Genomic DNA, 16818 nt, shown 5'->3' with positions numbered 1-16818 from the left:
TCTCATCATAGGCCTTTTTGACTCCTCTCCAACTGTAGGGTCTATGGTTGTGGCCAAAAGCTTCAATTTTGGTCTCATCACTCCAAATAACTTTGTTCCAGAAGTATGGAGGTTTGTCTCTCTGCTGTCTGGCTTATTGTAAGCGGACTACTTTGCGGCATTGGCGCAGTCATGGCTTTCTTCTGGTGACTCGACCGTGCAGCCAATTTATCTTCAAGTGGCTCCTTATTGTGCATCTGAAAACAGCCACACCACCTTTTTTAGATACTCCTGTCAGCTGAAGTATTCATTTTAATGGATTCAGTTCTTGATCTGAGACCAAAAAATGAGTCTATATTGTTATACCTTCCTCTTCTTCTTCCTTTTTTTTTTTTTTTTTTTTTTTTTTTTTTACACATGGGTGTAGAATTATATTCCGATAGTTTAGGCTGCACATTTTAGTTGCTAATTGTAAACAATGAAGAAATAAGAAATTAGGTTTATACCGCGCTATTCAAAGGAAAAAAATCCAATAAAAATGAAGCACATTTTTCAGTGTAAAGTCAGTGTGTACAAATGAAAACTGAAAGAAATGTTCAAAGTAAGTATTTCGGTGAATTTAGGGGCCGTGAGGAAGAGGTCGCTACGCCTCAGAGTCTCACGAAGGAAGAAGCGGCGTGACCCGGAAGTAGGTGGGACAGAAGAAGAAGCTAGCCGCTAGCCTCCAGGAGCTGCAGGGTCCGTCTCTATAGCCATCAACATGGTCCAACTGGTGGGTTCCCTCCGAAAAGAGCTGGCTGACTCCATCTCCACCTGCAAGGTCCTGGTGGTGGGAGCGGGAGGGATCGGCTGCGAGCTGCTGAAGAACCTCGTGCTCACCGGCTTCAAGAACATCGAAGTGGTCCGTCCCGTTCCCGCTGTTTGTTTGTGTGGCTGTGCCTCTTAGCTAGCCGGCTAGCATACTAGCTGGGTCTTTGTGCTGCACTGAGCGTATCAGGAGGAGGCGTGCGGACTCGGGCTGATGACTGAGACGTGGCGTTCAAATTAGTTTATTAGAATATTGGTATATTGGTGGTTGTTTCTTAGTCCTTAACATGGTTAAGTGGACTGTCCCGGATGTATAGCTGTAAAAAACGTGAACGAGGTCGTAGCGATGTAGCCGGGACGGTTGGCGCCATTATCGCTGCTAAGTTAGCCTGTCAGCTTCTTTGTAAGGGCGCCGCTGGTTGTATGCCCCCAGGGAGACACTTGGACATCCCCCTGTTTAGCTGTGCAGGTTATATTGTTGTGAGAAACATCATCACTGTGAATATTGACTCAGTGTGTTCACTCGTTTATTCGCTGATGTGCGTAAGCCCGTTAGGAGCTGAGCGTGAGGAGTTCACGAGTGCTAGAAAAGTGCTTTTAAATTAAACCCTACATGCTGTTCATCCAGGTTATTTTTGACCCAGGCCAAGAAGCCCCTTAAAAATGTCTATACCAGTTTTTGAACTACAGAATGCATAAATGGCGTACGTGACATCAATAAATGGAGCATTAATCCTTAATTAATTTTTCAAAGAGCAGGGAGAAGGATATTTTTCTTTTTTAGGTTTGACAGCACTTGTTTTTGCACCCATCACAGTATCATGTCCTGTTTTACCTAAGCCATGAAAACATAACAGCCATAATGATTGAAATATATTTTATTGAAAGTGGAAATGGCAAAAACAATCTGGAACTGTTGGGATTTATTATTTAGTCATGTATAACCATTGCAACTCACTGCTATATCATAGAAATCCTCACAACACCCATTTATAATTAAGAATTATTAAGGCAATATTAATTAACAATGAGAGCACAAACGTTACTCATTCCAAACTAGTCTGTGCATTCAAAACAGTGGTAGGAGACTTTGTATGTTTGGGATTTGAACATGAAATGACAGCACAGGTCCCTTTTTAATTTTAGTTTGATTAGGATTAAGTGATTTTGCTTGCAAGTCCAAGTCACACTTTAAAATCACTTCCACAGCCACAGGTGTATAAAACCAAGCACCTAGGCATGTGGACTGCTTGTACAAGCGTTTGTGAAAGAATGGGTCGCTCTCAGGAGCTGAGTGAATTACAGCGTGGTAGCGCTATAGGATACTACCTGTGTAGCAAGTCCTGTTATGCTACTAAATATTCCACAGTCAACTGTTAGTGGTATTATAACAAAGAGGAAGTGATTGGAAACAACAGCAACACAGCCACGTAATATAATATAATAGGTCAGTGGATGCTGAGGTGCATAGTGCACTTATGTGCACAATGTATTATTACTCCTATACTCTTTTACGGTTTAAAGATTCCCCAGTGACTCCATAGTGTAGTGTTTTGAACATTTGCCTAATAAGCAATTGATCCCCAGTTTGGTCAGATCAAATGATGTGGAGCTTCCCACTGTTGCAAGCCCAAAGGAGAAACTAAAAATTACTGTTTATTGTTTTGAGATTTCCCCCATGGCCACGGCAAGTGCCTTTCTGTGCAGGAATCTGATAGATGTGGTGGGAACACAGACATTTCTTGTGACAGTGTCAAGGTCTCCCTTGATCTGTGCCACCACTGTCCCATTAAAAAATACACACAGACGTGTTATGAACAGTTTCATGATTCCATAAAACTGCCATTTTCCTGGATTTGACCCACACTGGTAGATCTAAAATCCATCTGGATAGATACGGCCCCCTAGCTATCGGACAAAATGCGCCTACATTTGGGGTATTTTGGAGACATTTGAGAGTGACATTGACATGGTACACTAGAAAAGCCATGAGTGTCTATTTTGTCTCAGGAAACTCTGGATGACATTGTTTGAGCCTGTGCTTGTTTTCTCTCTTATCTGCGAATATCAGTCTCCCAAAGTCAAACATGAAAATCTGCTCATTAAAGTACAGTAGTTAATGTCTGCAGCAAAATAACTGGCACTGCAGCATTTTATTAAAGATGGCAGAGTCCATCCTATCTTCAGAAGTTTTCATTTTCTGTCATCTGACATCCTCCGCAGACTTCCATCAGTTTAGGAGGGAGAACTAGTTCTCTGCTGAATGTGTCTTTGTCTTTTATACTACATTTTAAGTATTTTAGAGTTGCACTGATGCATTTTACATGTTAGGTGTTTGGAAGTTAGAGAGGCAAGACTGAGAGGATGCTGTGTATGGAGCTGCCAGGCAGGACACAAATTAGGAAGACCTCAGAAGATTCATGGATGTAGTGAAGGGTTGGTGTGACAGAGGAGGACGCCAGGGATAGGGTGAGATGGAGGCAGATGATCATCCACTGCGTTGGCCCCTAAAGGGAGCAGACATGTTTCTCCCTCCCTTCCACTGTTACATTACTAATTCACTTGGTGACCAGAAACAGTTTTACAGTGTTATCTTAAGCAAAACCTAGAGTACCGAGATGTTGACAGTAAAATAAAAGATAACCAGAAGACTTTAAGACTTGTCTTTGCCCCTTTTTAAATAGTTTGTGTGATTGCTGCAGCGACTCACTCCTGTTTGTTGTGACCTAGAAAACATTTCTGTTCAAACAAATAGAAAAGACTGAAATCAACTGACTTTACAACCCTGTTAATTTTGGCAGATTGACTTGGACACAATTGATGTCAGCAACCTGAACCGTCAGTTCCTCTTTCAGAAGAAGCATGTAGGCAAGTCTAAAGCACAGGTATGTAACACCATGTATGGAACTCACCTCTGGTCCTGTAGGCTGCTAAGTTCTGTCTGAGCTCTTACGTTAAACATTCTGCCTTGCAGGTGGCCAAGGAGAGCGCCTTGCAGTTTTGCCCCAGTGCCAACATCACCGCATACCATGACAGCATCATGAAGCAAGTTTTTTTTTCTTAATTTTTTATTTTTTTTTTGGTGCAGTTTTATCATACTGAGGTTAGCTTAATCAGGAATGTGCAGATATGGGACTGATCGTGGTTCGTTTCTTCCTTAACAGCCCTGAATACAACGTGGAGTTCTTCAGAAAGTTCATGCTCGTGATGAACGCTCTGGATAACAGAGGTATCCTCACCTGACAGCATTACTGAGGTATCTTCTTTTACAGCCAACACCTTCAAATTAGGTAAATAACAACATTTGTTGTCTCCCCAGCTGCCCGTAACCACGTGAACAGGATGTGTTTGGCAGCTGATATCCCTCTGATAGAGAGTGGCACTGCTGGATACCTGGGACAGGTCACGGTCATCAAGAAGGTAGCACACAGATCTGTCTCTCCACGCCGAAAACCACAAATTTGACATCACATCTTTGTTGAAATATCAGCTTTCCTTTTTCTTTCTTTGTATGTTGGGTAGCTTGTTAGCTTTCAGATACTGTGCATGATTTCATGTTGCTTTGCAGACCACAGTGAACATCTGTGTGGGCAGTGAACATCTGTGTCTCTTCTATCTTTGTTCCCCAGGGAATGACGGAGTGCTACGAGTGCCAGCCGAAACCAGCACAGAAGACCTTTCCGGGATGCACCATAAGAAACACGCCGTCTGAGCCCATTCACTGCATCGTCTGGGCCAAATATCTCTTCAAGTAAGGCTTGTTCTTATTAATAACTGAGTTCAAGAATTCTCCAAGTGTATTACAGTGTATATGGAGCTTAAATTTTAAAGCTGGATTTTGGGATTAGATGTGATGTTACTAAAACAGCAGGAATTACTATACAGTCCTTCAGAAACATTAGAGGACACTAGGCTGTGTTATAATGTCCGTCTTCTCGTGTTCGTATGTTGTAATTTAGTCAGCTGTTTGGAGAGGAAGATGCAGATCAAGAGGTGTCGCCAGACACGGCAGACCCAGAGGCTGCGTGTAAGTGAGAGCGCGGCATTTTTAATTGTTGATACACAAAGCAAGATGAATACTGACATAGGTTTAAATAAAAAAAAAAAAACAAAGAAGAAAAGTGGTGTGTGTGAAAGCTGTGAATGCTGTTAACAGGGAATCCTGAAGAGACGGCGGCTCGCGCCACTGCCTCAGAAAAGGATGGAGACATCAAGCGTGTCTCCACCAAGGAATGGGCCCGCTCCACCGGGTACGACCCCGCCAAACTCTTCAACAAGGTACTAATTAGACAAAAGTGCAATAAGGATGTGCATGAGTAGTTGAGTAAAATTTTCAGTGTTGTTAGTTTGTTGAGTCGGGACCAGAATTATTAGTTCGGTTAACATATTATTCTTACTTTATTAAGAAAATAATCTCTGTGAATGAAGTTGTAAACAAGCAGAGTGAATGAAGTTGAGCATTCTTTCCTTATGTGGGCTGCACGAAAATTTTGAGAACCCCCCCCAAGTGTAGTCATTTAGCATAGTATCACCACATACATACACTAACAGGCTTGATTGTGATTGGGTCTTCTTTCCAGCTGTTCAAAGATGACATCATGTACCTTCTGACCATGGACAAGCTGTGGAAGAAGAGGAAAGCTCCTACACCTCTGGACTGGCAGCAGCTGGAGAACAGCGGTATGTCTTTTAAACACACGGAGAGTTTAACTCCTTGTAGGCTTTCAGCATCACCTGACATTACCTGTGCTGGTGCACTGATATTTAGGGGCCATATTTAAAACATGTTTTAGTCAGGGAGACACAGAAAACAACTCCTAATATTAGCTACAAATGTATTACTTGTGTATCAGTTTTTCTTCAGAATAACCAAACATGTCTAAGTTGTCATTGTCAGGATAATACTGAGCTCCACATTAGCTGTAAGTTGAGCATAAACAATTATTCTTTGTGTCAACACAACCAGGTGACACGTGTGAAAAAGAACAGCTGTTTGCACAGCGTGCAGCCAGTGGAGGAATTTACTCGTGTTTATAGTTCACTTACACATGAAATATAACTGTAAGATGTCAGATGCACGTTAATTACAAAAGGGTCACTAGTTTAAAGGCTTTATTAACCACAATAGTTTGTGTGTGTGTGTGTCTTTTGTGATTCAGAGTGTACTAAGGAGGAGAGTCCAGCTTCAGGTCTGAAGGACCAGCAGGTTCTGGGTGTTTGGGGTTACTGCCAGCTGTTTCAGCACAGCGTGGAGACACTCCGCTCACAGCTGCAGGAGAAGGGCGAGGGTGCTGAGCTGGTCTGGGACAAGGTAAAGACAAGACGTTCTCGACTAAACTGAATTTAAAGGAAGGAAATGTGAGGGGGAGACAAAGTCTTCTGACTTTTATTCAGAATAAAAATCACAAATGTAACTTTAAGGCAGTGAAGGCATCATTCCCAAAGTGGGAATGATGGAAAACGTTTGAGGACCATTGCTTTAAGGCAGTGGTTCTCAAATCCAGGCCTCGTGGCCCACTGTCCTGCAGGTTTTAGATGTGTCTCTGCTTCAATACACCTGAGTCAAATATAGAAGTCATTAGCAGGACTATGGAGAACTTGACTGCATACTGAGGAGGTAATTCAGCCATTTGATTCAGGTGGGTTGGATCAGGGACACATCTAAAACCTGCAAGACACTGGGCCACGAGGCCTGGATTTGAGAACCACTGCTTTAAGGGAAGCTAATTCCTTTAATTTTCCATAGTACAATAGTGGATGATTGTATTACAAAGGCTCAGATTGCTCTGGATATTCTTTAATTTTTTTCCAGCTCTTGGCTCTATGTGATGTCAGTGAGAGTGGATTTCCCTAATATGGTCATTTTAGGAACACAGTTCTGGAAGTGCGCACAGTTGCTGTTTAGATCTATTTTTTCAAGTTGAAGCTAGTCAGAAGGAAGTTGGCTTGAAGGGAGAGGAGCTAAAGTGGCCTGTTTTTTTAGACCGTGAAGATCTCATATTTTAATTCTTGGACTCTAGAGTCCAAGAATTAAAATATGAGATTGTAAATGCCTTCTTTAAGTTTTCTCTGCATTGTGTCATTTGTAAAGACCTTTTTAGACAGTGAATGATCATTGGCATATGTGGAGGTGAAACTCTGGAGTGTGCATTCTAAGTGCAGAGCTGCCCTCTACTGGCTGCCAGAATGAGTACACATTGTAATAGCCAACCCTGGCTGCTGAGCTTGACTCGCTGCTGCATTTGGTATGTTACAACAGTAAGGCTACATGCATCTGAATACTGTAGCTTCGCAACCTAACACCCAACAGACCCAACTGCAGCGCCACAACGCATTATTGAAAGCTCAGAGCAGCTGACTGTGAGAACAGTTGACTGCTGATTTAGCTACACATTTAATATGTGCTTCACCATATTAGTGCTTTCACACACAACTCATCGGCGAGCAAACCAATGATTGTGACAATTTAAAAAAAAAAAAAAATCAACACTTTGTTCTGATTGGTTCAAAATCAGAACACGGTATGATGAGGCCAAACGTAGGTAGAGACGAAGTCGGAGAGAACATCTTAAAAATAAAGCTTCTGTTTCACAAGCAGTTTAATGTGCTCCAGTAGAAGGTTTCTGCAGCTGTAATACCTGCCTGAGTTTAATCCTTTCTCTCCATCCTCTTCTTGTCAGGATGACCCTCCAGCCATGGACTTTGTTACTGCAGCAGCCAACCTGCGTATGCACATCTTCAGCATGAACATGAAGAGTCGCTTTGATGTCAAGTGTAAGTTATGAAGTCGGGAAGGAAGCAGATTTCTTTGGGAACAAACCGTCATGTCAGCAGTTTTATTCATAAATGAAGTTAGGTTTTCAGAAATCTGTCAAAAGTTTTAATTTGTTGGTTGGTTTCTTTCAGCAATGGCGGGCAACATCATCCCAGCTATTGCCACAACCAATGCCGTTATCGCCGGACTCATCGTGCTGGAGGGACTCAAGATCCTGTCTGGGGAACTGGAATCCTGTCGCACGGTTAGTTCAGTGTTATTTTTGTGTGTTGAAATCCAAATTTATATCACATGTTTTGGTTGGCTAGACATGCCAGATTTAATGCAAGAGGGAACAGTTAGATGGAAAAGTTTTCCAGCATGTTGTCCACCCACAGGTGTTTGCAGAAACGGGGGTGTGCCACAGCAATAGGCCTCTTATAAGGTGTGAAGACCATTTACCAGCAGCACGTTTGTTTACTGTTGTATGATTTGCTGAAGTAGCCTAGTGTGAGGGAGCATATTTCACAGGTTTGTCATAACTGGAGCACAACCTTGGTTGCGTCAAGCTTACGCTGGCGGCCACTTCAGTAGAGAAAATTAATCTTTCCTGTCACCTCGTTCCACATTCATCTTATTTTACCTTTCTTCAGATCTTCCTGAACAAGTGTCCCAATCTCAGGAAGAAGTTGCTGGTCCCATGCATCCTGGACCCGCCCAGCGCTAACTGTTACGTCTGCGCCAGCAAACCTGAAGTCACAGTCAAACTCAACGTTCACAAAACCACGGTCATCTCTCTGCAGGACAGGGTAATGTTACCGCACATCCAGGATGGAAGACAGTGATGTCAGTGTAATTCATAAAAATCTAGAGCATCTATTATCCTTTCAGGCACCTATCTTTGTCTTATTCAGAGTTTACACAGTTTACAATGGTCGTTGTGTCAGATTAGGCCTTTGTAGAGTCATAAAATCTTGCAAAGACCCACCAATAGATCATATCTGATTACACTAAAGTGCTCCAGTACCTTTATTTACTGTGGTAACAGGCAAACAAAGAGTGTAGCCTTCGTTTTAATTCACTGGCTTATGGGAATATGAAATCTGTTAAATGTAGACCATGATATCTTAAAAACCAGTTTCTTAGTCAGTCAGTAACAAAGTTTAAAATTTTCTGAATAGATGAAGCTGGACTCAGTTTAATTAACAACAGGTGCACTAGATGAGCAACAATGGGACAACCCCCCCCCCCCCCCCCCCCCCCCCCCCCCCCCCCCAGACAGAAAAGGTGAGGTTGGGAAACAAATGTTAGTGTCCTCCACCTATAAAACCATTCCTGACTGTTTTGTCACTAGTTTTGCGTTTGGCTGGGGTCAGTGCCATTAGTGGTAGCATGAGGCAATACTTTGCCCCTACAGACGTTGGCACAGGTAGTCCAACTCCTGCAGGATGGCACATCAGTACGTGGATTACGGACCTCTGGAGACCTCTGCTCTAGTGGGCGCTGTGTTCACTGCCTGGCACCATGGAGCCTGGTTGGCATTTGCCATAGAATACCAGAATTGGCAGGTCCATCACTGGAGCCCTGTGCTTGTCACAGATGAGAGCAGGTTAATCCTGAGCACGTGAAGGGTCTGGAGAAGCCGTGGAGAACATAATGCTGCCTGTAACATTGTTCAGCACAACCGGTTTGGTGCAGATATCAGCATGATTTTTTTTTTTGCTTGCATTTTTGGCCACAGCAGCTTTTATCGGCAGTGGAGAGAGACAGGAAATGGGGGAAAAATTCAGGGGAAGACACGCGGGCAAATTGGCGAAGGGCTGGGACTCGAACCCATGCCGCCCGCACTGCAACATACGTATGTGGTTGCCAGCTTCACCACTAAGCCAGTGTTTGGAACTCAACGGCTGGCAGAGCGCTGTGTAGTCATACGTGTTAACCTCACAGAAGTTAATGTGTCAGGTTTTATGTTGGCACATCCAAGGTTATTGCATTGATCAGAGGCAATTGCTCTAAGACTGCAAGGGAAGCTCAGCTTCCCCTTAAATGTCAAAAAATAAGTGATCAAATATATACTGTTGTGTGTACATGTCATTGACTAAATATGCGCTACAACGCGCTCAACTTTTGTTCAGAATCAGCTTCTTGTCACTGGTAACGACGCGGCTTTCCTCTCACTCATTCCCGCAGCTTCACAGCGCTTTAAACAGTGTGGACGCTGAGCGTTGGACAGTGCAATGCTTCAGGTGTACAAACTATTGTCATTAGTGGCAATGACTGGAGCTACATCTGCAGGTGTAGAGAGGAGCTTCTCCTGTTTAAAGCGGCTCAAGTCTTACACCCGCAACACCATGGGCCAAGGCCGTTTAAGCAGCCTAGCTCTGCTGGTCATTGAGAGGACGCTAGTCAAGTCCCTGGAAAAGACTCATTGTTGGTACGACAGGGTCACAGATCATTTTCTTGAAAAGGAACGGAGGGTAGAATTTACGTATAAATAAAACGACACATTTTATGATGTAGGCCGAAATTGAGCTTCCCCTCCTTGAAAGACCAGCATCCGCCACTGGCATTGATTGGGATACACACGACAAAATAAATGTGCTGAGCAAGACTCCTATGAAAAATCAACTACGCCACATAATTCAGTAGCTTGTAGAGTCACCTTCAGCAGCAATAATTGAAGTAATCATTGGTATATGATTTTCAGTCTAACATAGTTTTACAGTGTTGCTTCAGTTCAGTGATGTTTGCGGGTATTTGTTTATGAACTCTTTTAAGGTCTGGATACAGCATTTCAGTCAGGTGGAGGTCTGGACTTTGACTGGACCTCCACCTGACTGAAATGCTGTAGCCGGACCTTAAAAGAGTTCAGTCAGGTGGAGGTCTGGACCACTGCAGCACCTTGAATCTTTTCTTTTTCAGTCATCTGTTGCAGATTTGCTGTTTTATTTGGGGTCATTGTCCTGGTTCATGACCCAATTTCAGCCGAGCTTTAGCTGTTGATGGCCTCACATTTGACTCTAGAATACTTTGGTGTACAGAGGTGGTCATGGTCAAATTGTGCTGCTCTGCTGTGTTTGGTTTTCTCCAAGCGCGGTGCTGTGTAATATGTCCACTTTGATCTCGTCTGTCCAAAGGACATTGTCCCAGAAGTCTTGTGGTCAGGTCGGATGCAACTTGGCAAATCTAAGCTGTGCTGCCATGTGCAAGCCGAGCTTGTTTGGAAGTTTGTTTGTTTTTTTTTTAAATTGTGCTGTCATGAACTTTAACATGCTAACTGAGGCCTGTAGAGTCTGAGATGGAGCTCTTGGGGTTTTCACAGGACTGCTGAGTGTCCTGTCAAAACTTCTTTTTGACATGACTGGATGCTGTTTAAATGTGTCTGTTGTCTTTGTGTTTTTTATGTTTCTTTTCAGATTCTGAAGGAGAGGTTTGGTATGGTGGCTCCAGATGTTCAGATAGAAGATGGAAAAGGAACCATCCTCATTTCCTCAGAGGAAGGAGAGACGGAGGGTAAGGAGGAAGGAGCAGTGCAATTCATCATTTTTATTTTTATATATATATATTAGGGGTGGGACTTTAACGCGTTAATTTCAATTAATTAATTACAGGGAAAATAACGAATTAAAAATTTTAACGCATTTTAATCGCACTTTGCACTGTGGAACGTTTCTCAGTGCACGAGTTCCCGGCATACAGATTATATCAACGCACAATGTACAAATTCAGCGGCCGCATCCTGCGAAGGACCCGGCCCGTCCTTCGCAGCCCACGAACACCACAAAGGCCGGAAGTGAGCGGCTAGCCTTCATATCAGCGTCACCTGCCCTCACCTCTGCGTAGCTCATGTCGCCTAGCAACAGTGAGTGCGAAGCACAGCTGTGTAAAATCAGCTGTTAAACGGAGAACGAACTTTTTCTCCTTTTTGTGGTTTAATTTTAAATCTTTAATTCAAAATAAGCTGTTAAAACAAGCATAACACATTTCAACATCAAGGAATACAGCTGAGAGAATGATTAATTTCCAACTATAACAAGTGAATAAAACTATCCAGTTATGATGCTTAACTTTAATTTCAGGAGTTTGCTTATCACAGGAGCACTTCCACCCTTCATTAGTAGACTGGTGGGAAAATAAACAAAATTTTGAAGTTTAAGCTTATGTATATTGATTCATTCATCAACCAAACTTAAATAATGTTTATCATGTTAAATATTGAAATGTGATTAAAATGTGATTAATTTCGATTAATTAATTACAAAGCTCCTAATTAATTAGATTAATTTTTTTAATTGAGTCCCACCCCTAATATATATATATATATATATATATTTTTTTTTTTTTTTGCTCTTTGTGAAACAAATTTTCACTTTATGCTTTGACCGAAGGAGAATAATGCTAAAAATAATCTGTGCCTATAGAGACGTAGCTCATTTGCGTTATTTTTTTCCTTAAATGCAAATGAAAAATCAGTGCCTCTACATGTGGACAGAAGAGGGCGCTCTAACAGCATTTGTTAGGATGTCTATAGGTAAAAGAGCATTTCAGTTAGCAAGCTGGGTCTCCTTTTTAATTTGTAAGCTCTTTAAGCATAAAACTGATATATTATTTGAAATGACTCGAGTGTCATGCACATTATTATAGTTTAAAATAATTTCATGCAAAATGTCTGTGTAGATTCTCAGTCATCCAGGTCATAGTAGTCTCTGGAGCTTGAAAAAGGCGACTGGACTTCTTTTTGTTTCTTGAAGACGTTTCACCTCTCATCCGAAAGGCTTCTTCAGTTCTCAACCAAATGGTGGAGAGACCCAGGTATTTAAACCCCTGTGGGCGTAGTCCCCTGGAGGTGGTTATGACCCTCTATTGATCATGTGCGTGAACACATGTGCCCAGGTGTGAAGGGGGCGTGGGTCAAAAAGAAGTCCAGTCGCCTTTTTCAAGCTCCAGAGACATGCAAAAGATGGTGATTTTAAAAAAAAAAAAGAAATTGTATTGTTTACCATCTTAGGGTTTCAAGGAACGTGAATCAGTGAATGGATTCTGCTTACATTTATAAGTATACTTGTCCTTTCTCTTCACAGCCAACAATAACAAATTGGTTTCCGACTTTGGGATCCGTAACGGCAGCCGACTCCAAGCTGACGACTTCCTCCAAGACTACACGCTCCTCATTAATGTCCTGCACACGTATGTACCTCATATGTACCTCTGTGCGTGAATATAATTCAGTTTATGGTCAGCCTCTTAAGCGCTCAACGCTGAAAAATGTGGTTATCTGTCCTCGTTGGCAGTGAGGACCTAGAGCGGGATGTGGAGTTCGAGGTAGTAGGTGAGGCCCCGGATAAGGCTCCGCCTCCTCAGACTAACCAAGAGGAGGTTAACAGCATCACCAACGGCAACAAGGACTCCGCCCAGCCGTCAACATCCTCCCAAGGTCAGCATCATAGTTAGTGTAACGACCTGAAGCGAGAACATAATAATTGAAAAATTTTGCCCACTTTTTATGAAAAATTCCTTCAGTTTGAAGATGTTTTAGGGTTTGAGATTCTCACATTTGACTAGTTTATTCCATAACCTTACCTTTTTCTTTTTTTAATTCAGTTCTTTGTGGGGATTTTTGCTTAGGATCATTATTCATTTAAAAAGGTCCACTTGGGGCATTTGATTCACAGTGATGCAGCTAAGCAACCCCAAACAGTAACATTTCCATCACCATGACTCATAGTTGGAATGAGGGCGTTTTCCTTGAAACCTGCCTCTGGTCTGCACTCAGTCTACAACTATTGTGGCCAAACAACTCTGTTTCTTCATCCAGAGCACATTAGACCTGATCTTTGCCCATATACAAACTGCTGTTTTCCACTCATGTTCTTTTTGGACTGTTAAGGCTATCACTATCATACTGCGAATGTATGATGGACTCTTTCTACTTTAAAATAATCAGACGGCACAGATATTATAATTGTGATGATATAATACTTTTTTTTTTATTCAGTTGGGGATAAAAAGCAGCACTAACAATAAGCATCCCTCTCATGACCTGCACAGAATTCAAAGATGCATTTCTTTGTATAACCCCTTCAGGCAGGATACGGGAAATTTTGTGGGGAAAAAAATTGATCTTCTGTCACCATAATCTTTTTAGGTAGGATATGTCAGAAATTGAATATTACAATATATAACTATAGAAAGTGATGTACACAGTTGCGTACACAGTGACTGGAAGGGTTGAAGACTTTTTTGAGCTTTTCAGGCTTTATTGGGATAGGGCAGTGGAGAAAAGACAAGAAACGTGGAGAACGGGCAGGGGGACGTGGCCTCGGGGCAGATTTGAACCCCAGCCTCCGCATTAGCCTTACGACATATGGGTCACCTGCTCAATAAGCAGTCAGGGCTCTCATTGTCTCATCATAAAAAAACTGATTATATTTGGAACATTTTTGAGCACTATAGTCTAAAAGGGCAGTCGTTTGTTTGTTTTCAGGCCTGTTGTCTGTTGTGCAAACAAATCTGTATCTTCTTCTCTTCGACCTCAGCTCCTTCAAAGGATGATGACCTCATGATAGTGGACTCCGACGAGGAGGAAGGGGCGCCTTCCAGCTCAGCAGCAGCGACCAGCGGCACGAAGAGGAAGCACTCAGACGTGGAAACTGGCGAGACCTCCACCAAGCGCCCACGGACAGACCAATCAGCAGCTGACGATGATGATGACATAATCGCTCTGGACTAACTCCCCTCCCCTTTCTCCTACGGGACTGCGAACTCTTTGAACGCTCGACATTTTGACTCGAGACAGTCAGTAGGTTTAAATAAAACACCTCCTTAATGAAGAACCGTTTACTACCCGGGCTTCTCTTTCAACAGTTTCCCCCTCAGACGTGTTTGTGCTTTCGTACTCCCTCCACTCTCCAACATGATGCTGTAAATAGATTCTAGATTAAAAAACAAACGGAAAAGAGGTTTTGAAAAATACACAAACTTCTCTTTGTTATGTCACTTCTGGTCCTTTAAGAACTGCTTCTCTTGTTGGTTAAATAAACAAGTGCTTTTTTTGTATTTTTTTATAAACGTACTGTATTTCTCATGCTACACAAGTCAGGGTGTTTTTGTGCTTTGATGTCGAGTTTAAAAAAAAAAAAAGGTTAAAAAAAAACCAAAACACTTTTTCTTTGGTTGTAATATTGATCTCAGTTGTTGTGAAGAGGGTGGGGGCCCTGGCCTATAGGTGCTGTTAATGTGTGTGTGCGGGTCAGTAAAGCACAGAGGCGCTGCTGCAGAGTTTGTGCCAAGGGGTGTTAGTTTGCTACCTCTTTTCTAGAACTGACATGTTCAGGCTGCAAGAAAGTAACCATGCCCTCCGTAACTTTACCACAGCGAGACATCCAGCTCTTAATCTTAATCCAGAATCAGTTACTCAAACAGCCACAGAGAGGCGCTAACACGGCTCCCTGGGGAAAATGGCAATGACTGAACCGTGCGCTTTAAAAGGCAGTAGTAGTTTCATGTAAAACATGTTACAGTTTCTTTATTTTTCTTGGTTCTGTTTGAGCAGTGAAGTCTAGAGATGGTTAAAAACGGAGCGGGCGCAGCAGCGGTTTGGTCGGTTTGTCCCGTTTGATGCTGCAGAGGTTTAAACCAGATCACCTGGCAGCAGTGAAGTCCTGCACTTGAATAACATAAAAGCTACGGGCACTTTGTGTCCTGCTGTCTTCTCCGGTCTGACCCCTGTGTCGCTGTCCATCATTTCATATTTCATTGTGATCTGACTTGTTGAAAAGCTATGAGAGCCCTTTGGACCAATTTGATGAAGACAATAAACTCAACAATTGTAGATGCTTCTTATTTTTGTCTTGTGTTTGAATATATTACATTCTGTTAATGGAAACCCTGTACGAGGGAAAAGACATGAACACGTATCTGAAACAGATCAGGAGATTTTCTGTGGTTAAACATGTATACTGAGCTATAAACAAATGATTAAATCCTTTTTTTTTTTTTTTTTAAAGGGGACAGATTATACTTACTGCCACCTCTTTCTTATAGTTACATGATTTACAGTTCAGAATAGGCTTCACTGTATTAAGGGCCTTGGTGCAGCTCATTAGTTTGTCTGTCTGAAATGAGCAGTTTTAGCTTCCCTCCCCCTCCCTTTAAGCCAGCTTTCTTCTGATCGGCTGTACCCCACAAACATGTTTGAACTGTAGGTTCTCACACTCAGAGCCAAGACATGTCTGAGATGGCCATATTGGTGATATCAGCTCAATGACATCATACAGAGCCAAGAGTAGGAGAAGAAAACTCAGGGATGGCTGGTACATATTCTGTCCAGATTGAAATTTTGGCCGTGTTAACACTGAATATGTACCAGTTTTTAAAAAACAAATATTTGGACCCTTGTTATTTATTAATGGCACATTGTGATTTAATTATTATATATTTAAAAGTTTTATTTCAAATAGTACTAAATTAAATATATATATATATATATATATATATATATATATATATATATATATATAATATCCTATTTTGGGAGATGGCAGTCCCAAAATCAAAATTTCAGTGAATGAAAATATGATTTTTTTTTTTTAATTTAATTTGATTATATTTTAGGTATCATTTTGATATATTTTAAAGGGAACTTTAAATATTTAAATTGATTTTGCAAAAGCAAATTTTGTGAGAGGAAAGTAAACATTGAGTGTTCTGTCATATGTGTCCTTTAGATATAGAGCAACAGATATCTGGTAAAAGTTTTGATGAAAGAAAATACAAAAAGCACTATATTTCTGCTATCATTCAGATTGTGGGGTGTGCCAGGAAATTATGTAGAATAGCACTCATCTGTGAGACCATCTACTGTGAAGGTAGTGGTGTATTCTGACTCTGTAGGTTAATGGGTTACACATTTGCCTAATAACCCTGGGTAGAGACATAAACCCTTATGGGGTTGTGTCAGGAAGAGCTGCAAACGTGGAGCTACCTGCCCAGGTGATCCCCTGTGAGTTAGGGAGCAGCAGTTCGTGCTGGTGTTGTCATTTTTTGTGTGAGCACGTTTTGATTCACAGCCATCATCGTGAGAGCATTTCGCATGGTTATTTTATGGTTCAAGACTTGGAAATGTATTATTTCAGGTGTTCTAATACACAAAAAGAGACTGGAACACTTTTCACTTATTCATAATGTTTTAGAAAATGTGATGCACCTGACACAAGCCCCTGTGATGCAAAACTGAGACTAGACTTTACTATAAACAAGCTTAAGAAAATGTAGTATGA

At 41.8% G+C, this 16818-nt stretch overlaps 1 protein-coding gene across 1 annotated transcript; it reads left to right on the top strand.

Annotated features, from left to right (window-relative positions):
* Positions 1-739: 739 nt before the first annotated feature.
* Positions 740-14596, top strand: uba2 (ubiquitin-like modifier activating enzyme 2). Its single transcript, XM_030732333.1, has 17 exons — positions 740-880; positions 3588-3671; positions 3761-3831; positions 3951-4015; positions 4106-4206; positions 4416-4537; positions 4746-4813; positions 4943-5064; positions 5367-5466; positions 5946-6097; positions 7467-7560; positions 7693-7805; positions 8194-8349; positions 10957-11053; positions 12622-12727; positions 12832-12974; positions 14077-14596. Exons 1-17 carry the CDS (start codon positions 740-742, stop codon positions 14268-14270), a joined length of 1929 nt encoding a protein of 642 aa, XP_030588193.1. The 3' UTR covers positions 14271-14596.
* The last annotated feature ends 2222 nt before the right edge of the window (positions 14597-16818 follow it).

This window comes from Archocentrus centrarchus, chromosome 6 (genome assembly GCF_007364275.1).
Source record: "Archocentrus centrarchus isolate MPI-CPG fArcCen1 chromosome 6, fArcCen1, whole genome shotgun sequence".
Lineage (NCBI taxonomy): Eukaryota > Metazoa > Chordata > Actinopteri > Cichliformes > Cichlidae > Archocentrus > Archocentrus centrarchus.
This window is presented reverse-complemented; position numbering and strand designations above follow the sequence as displayed.

Bases quoted from the DNA above. Each gene is read 5' to 3' on its own strand.
- uba2 (XM_030732333.1), top strand. From the start codon at position 740: ATGGTCCAACTGGTGGGTTCCCTCCGAAAAGAGCTGGCTGACTCCATC. The intron at 4,207-4,415 runs GTAGCACACAGA...TTTGTTCCCCAG, and splicing joins AGGTCACGGTCATCAAGAAG to GGAATGACGGAGTGCTACGA. The intron at 11,054-12,621 runs GTAAGGAGGAAG...TTCTCTTCACAG, and splicing joins AGAGGAAGGAGAGACGGAGG to CCAACAATAACAAATTGGTT.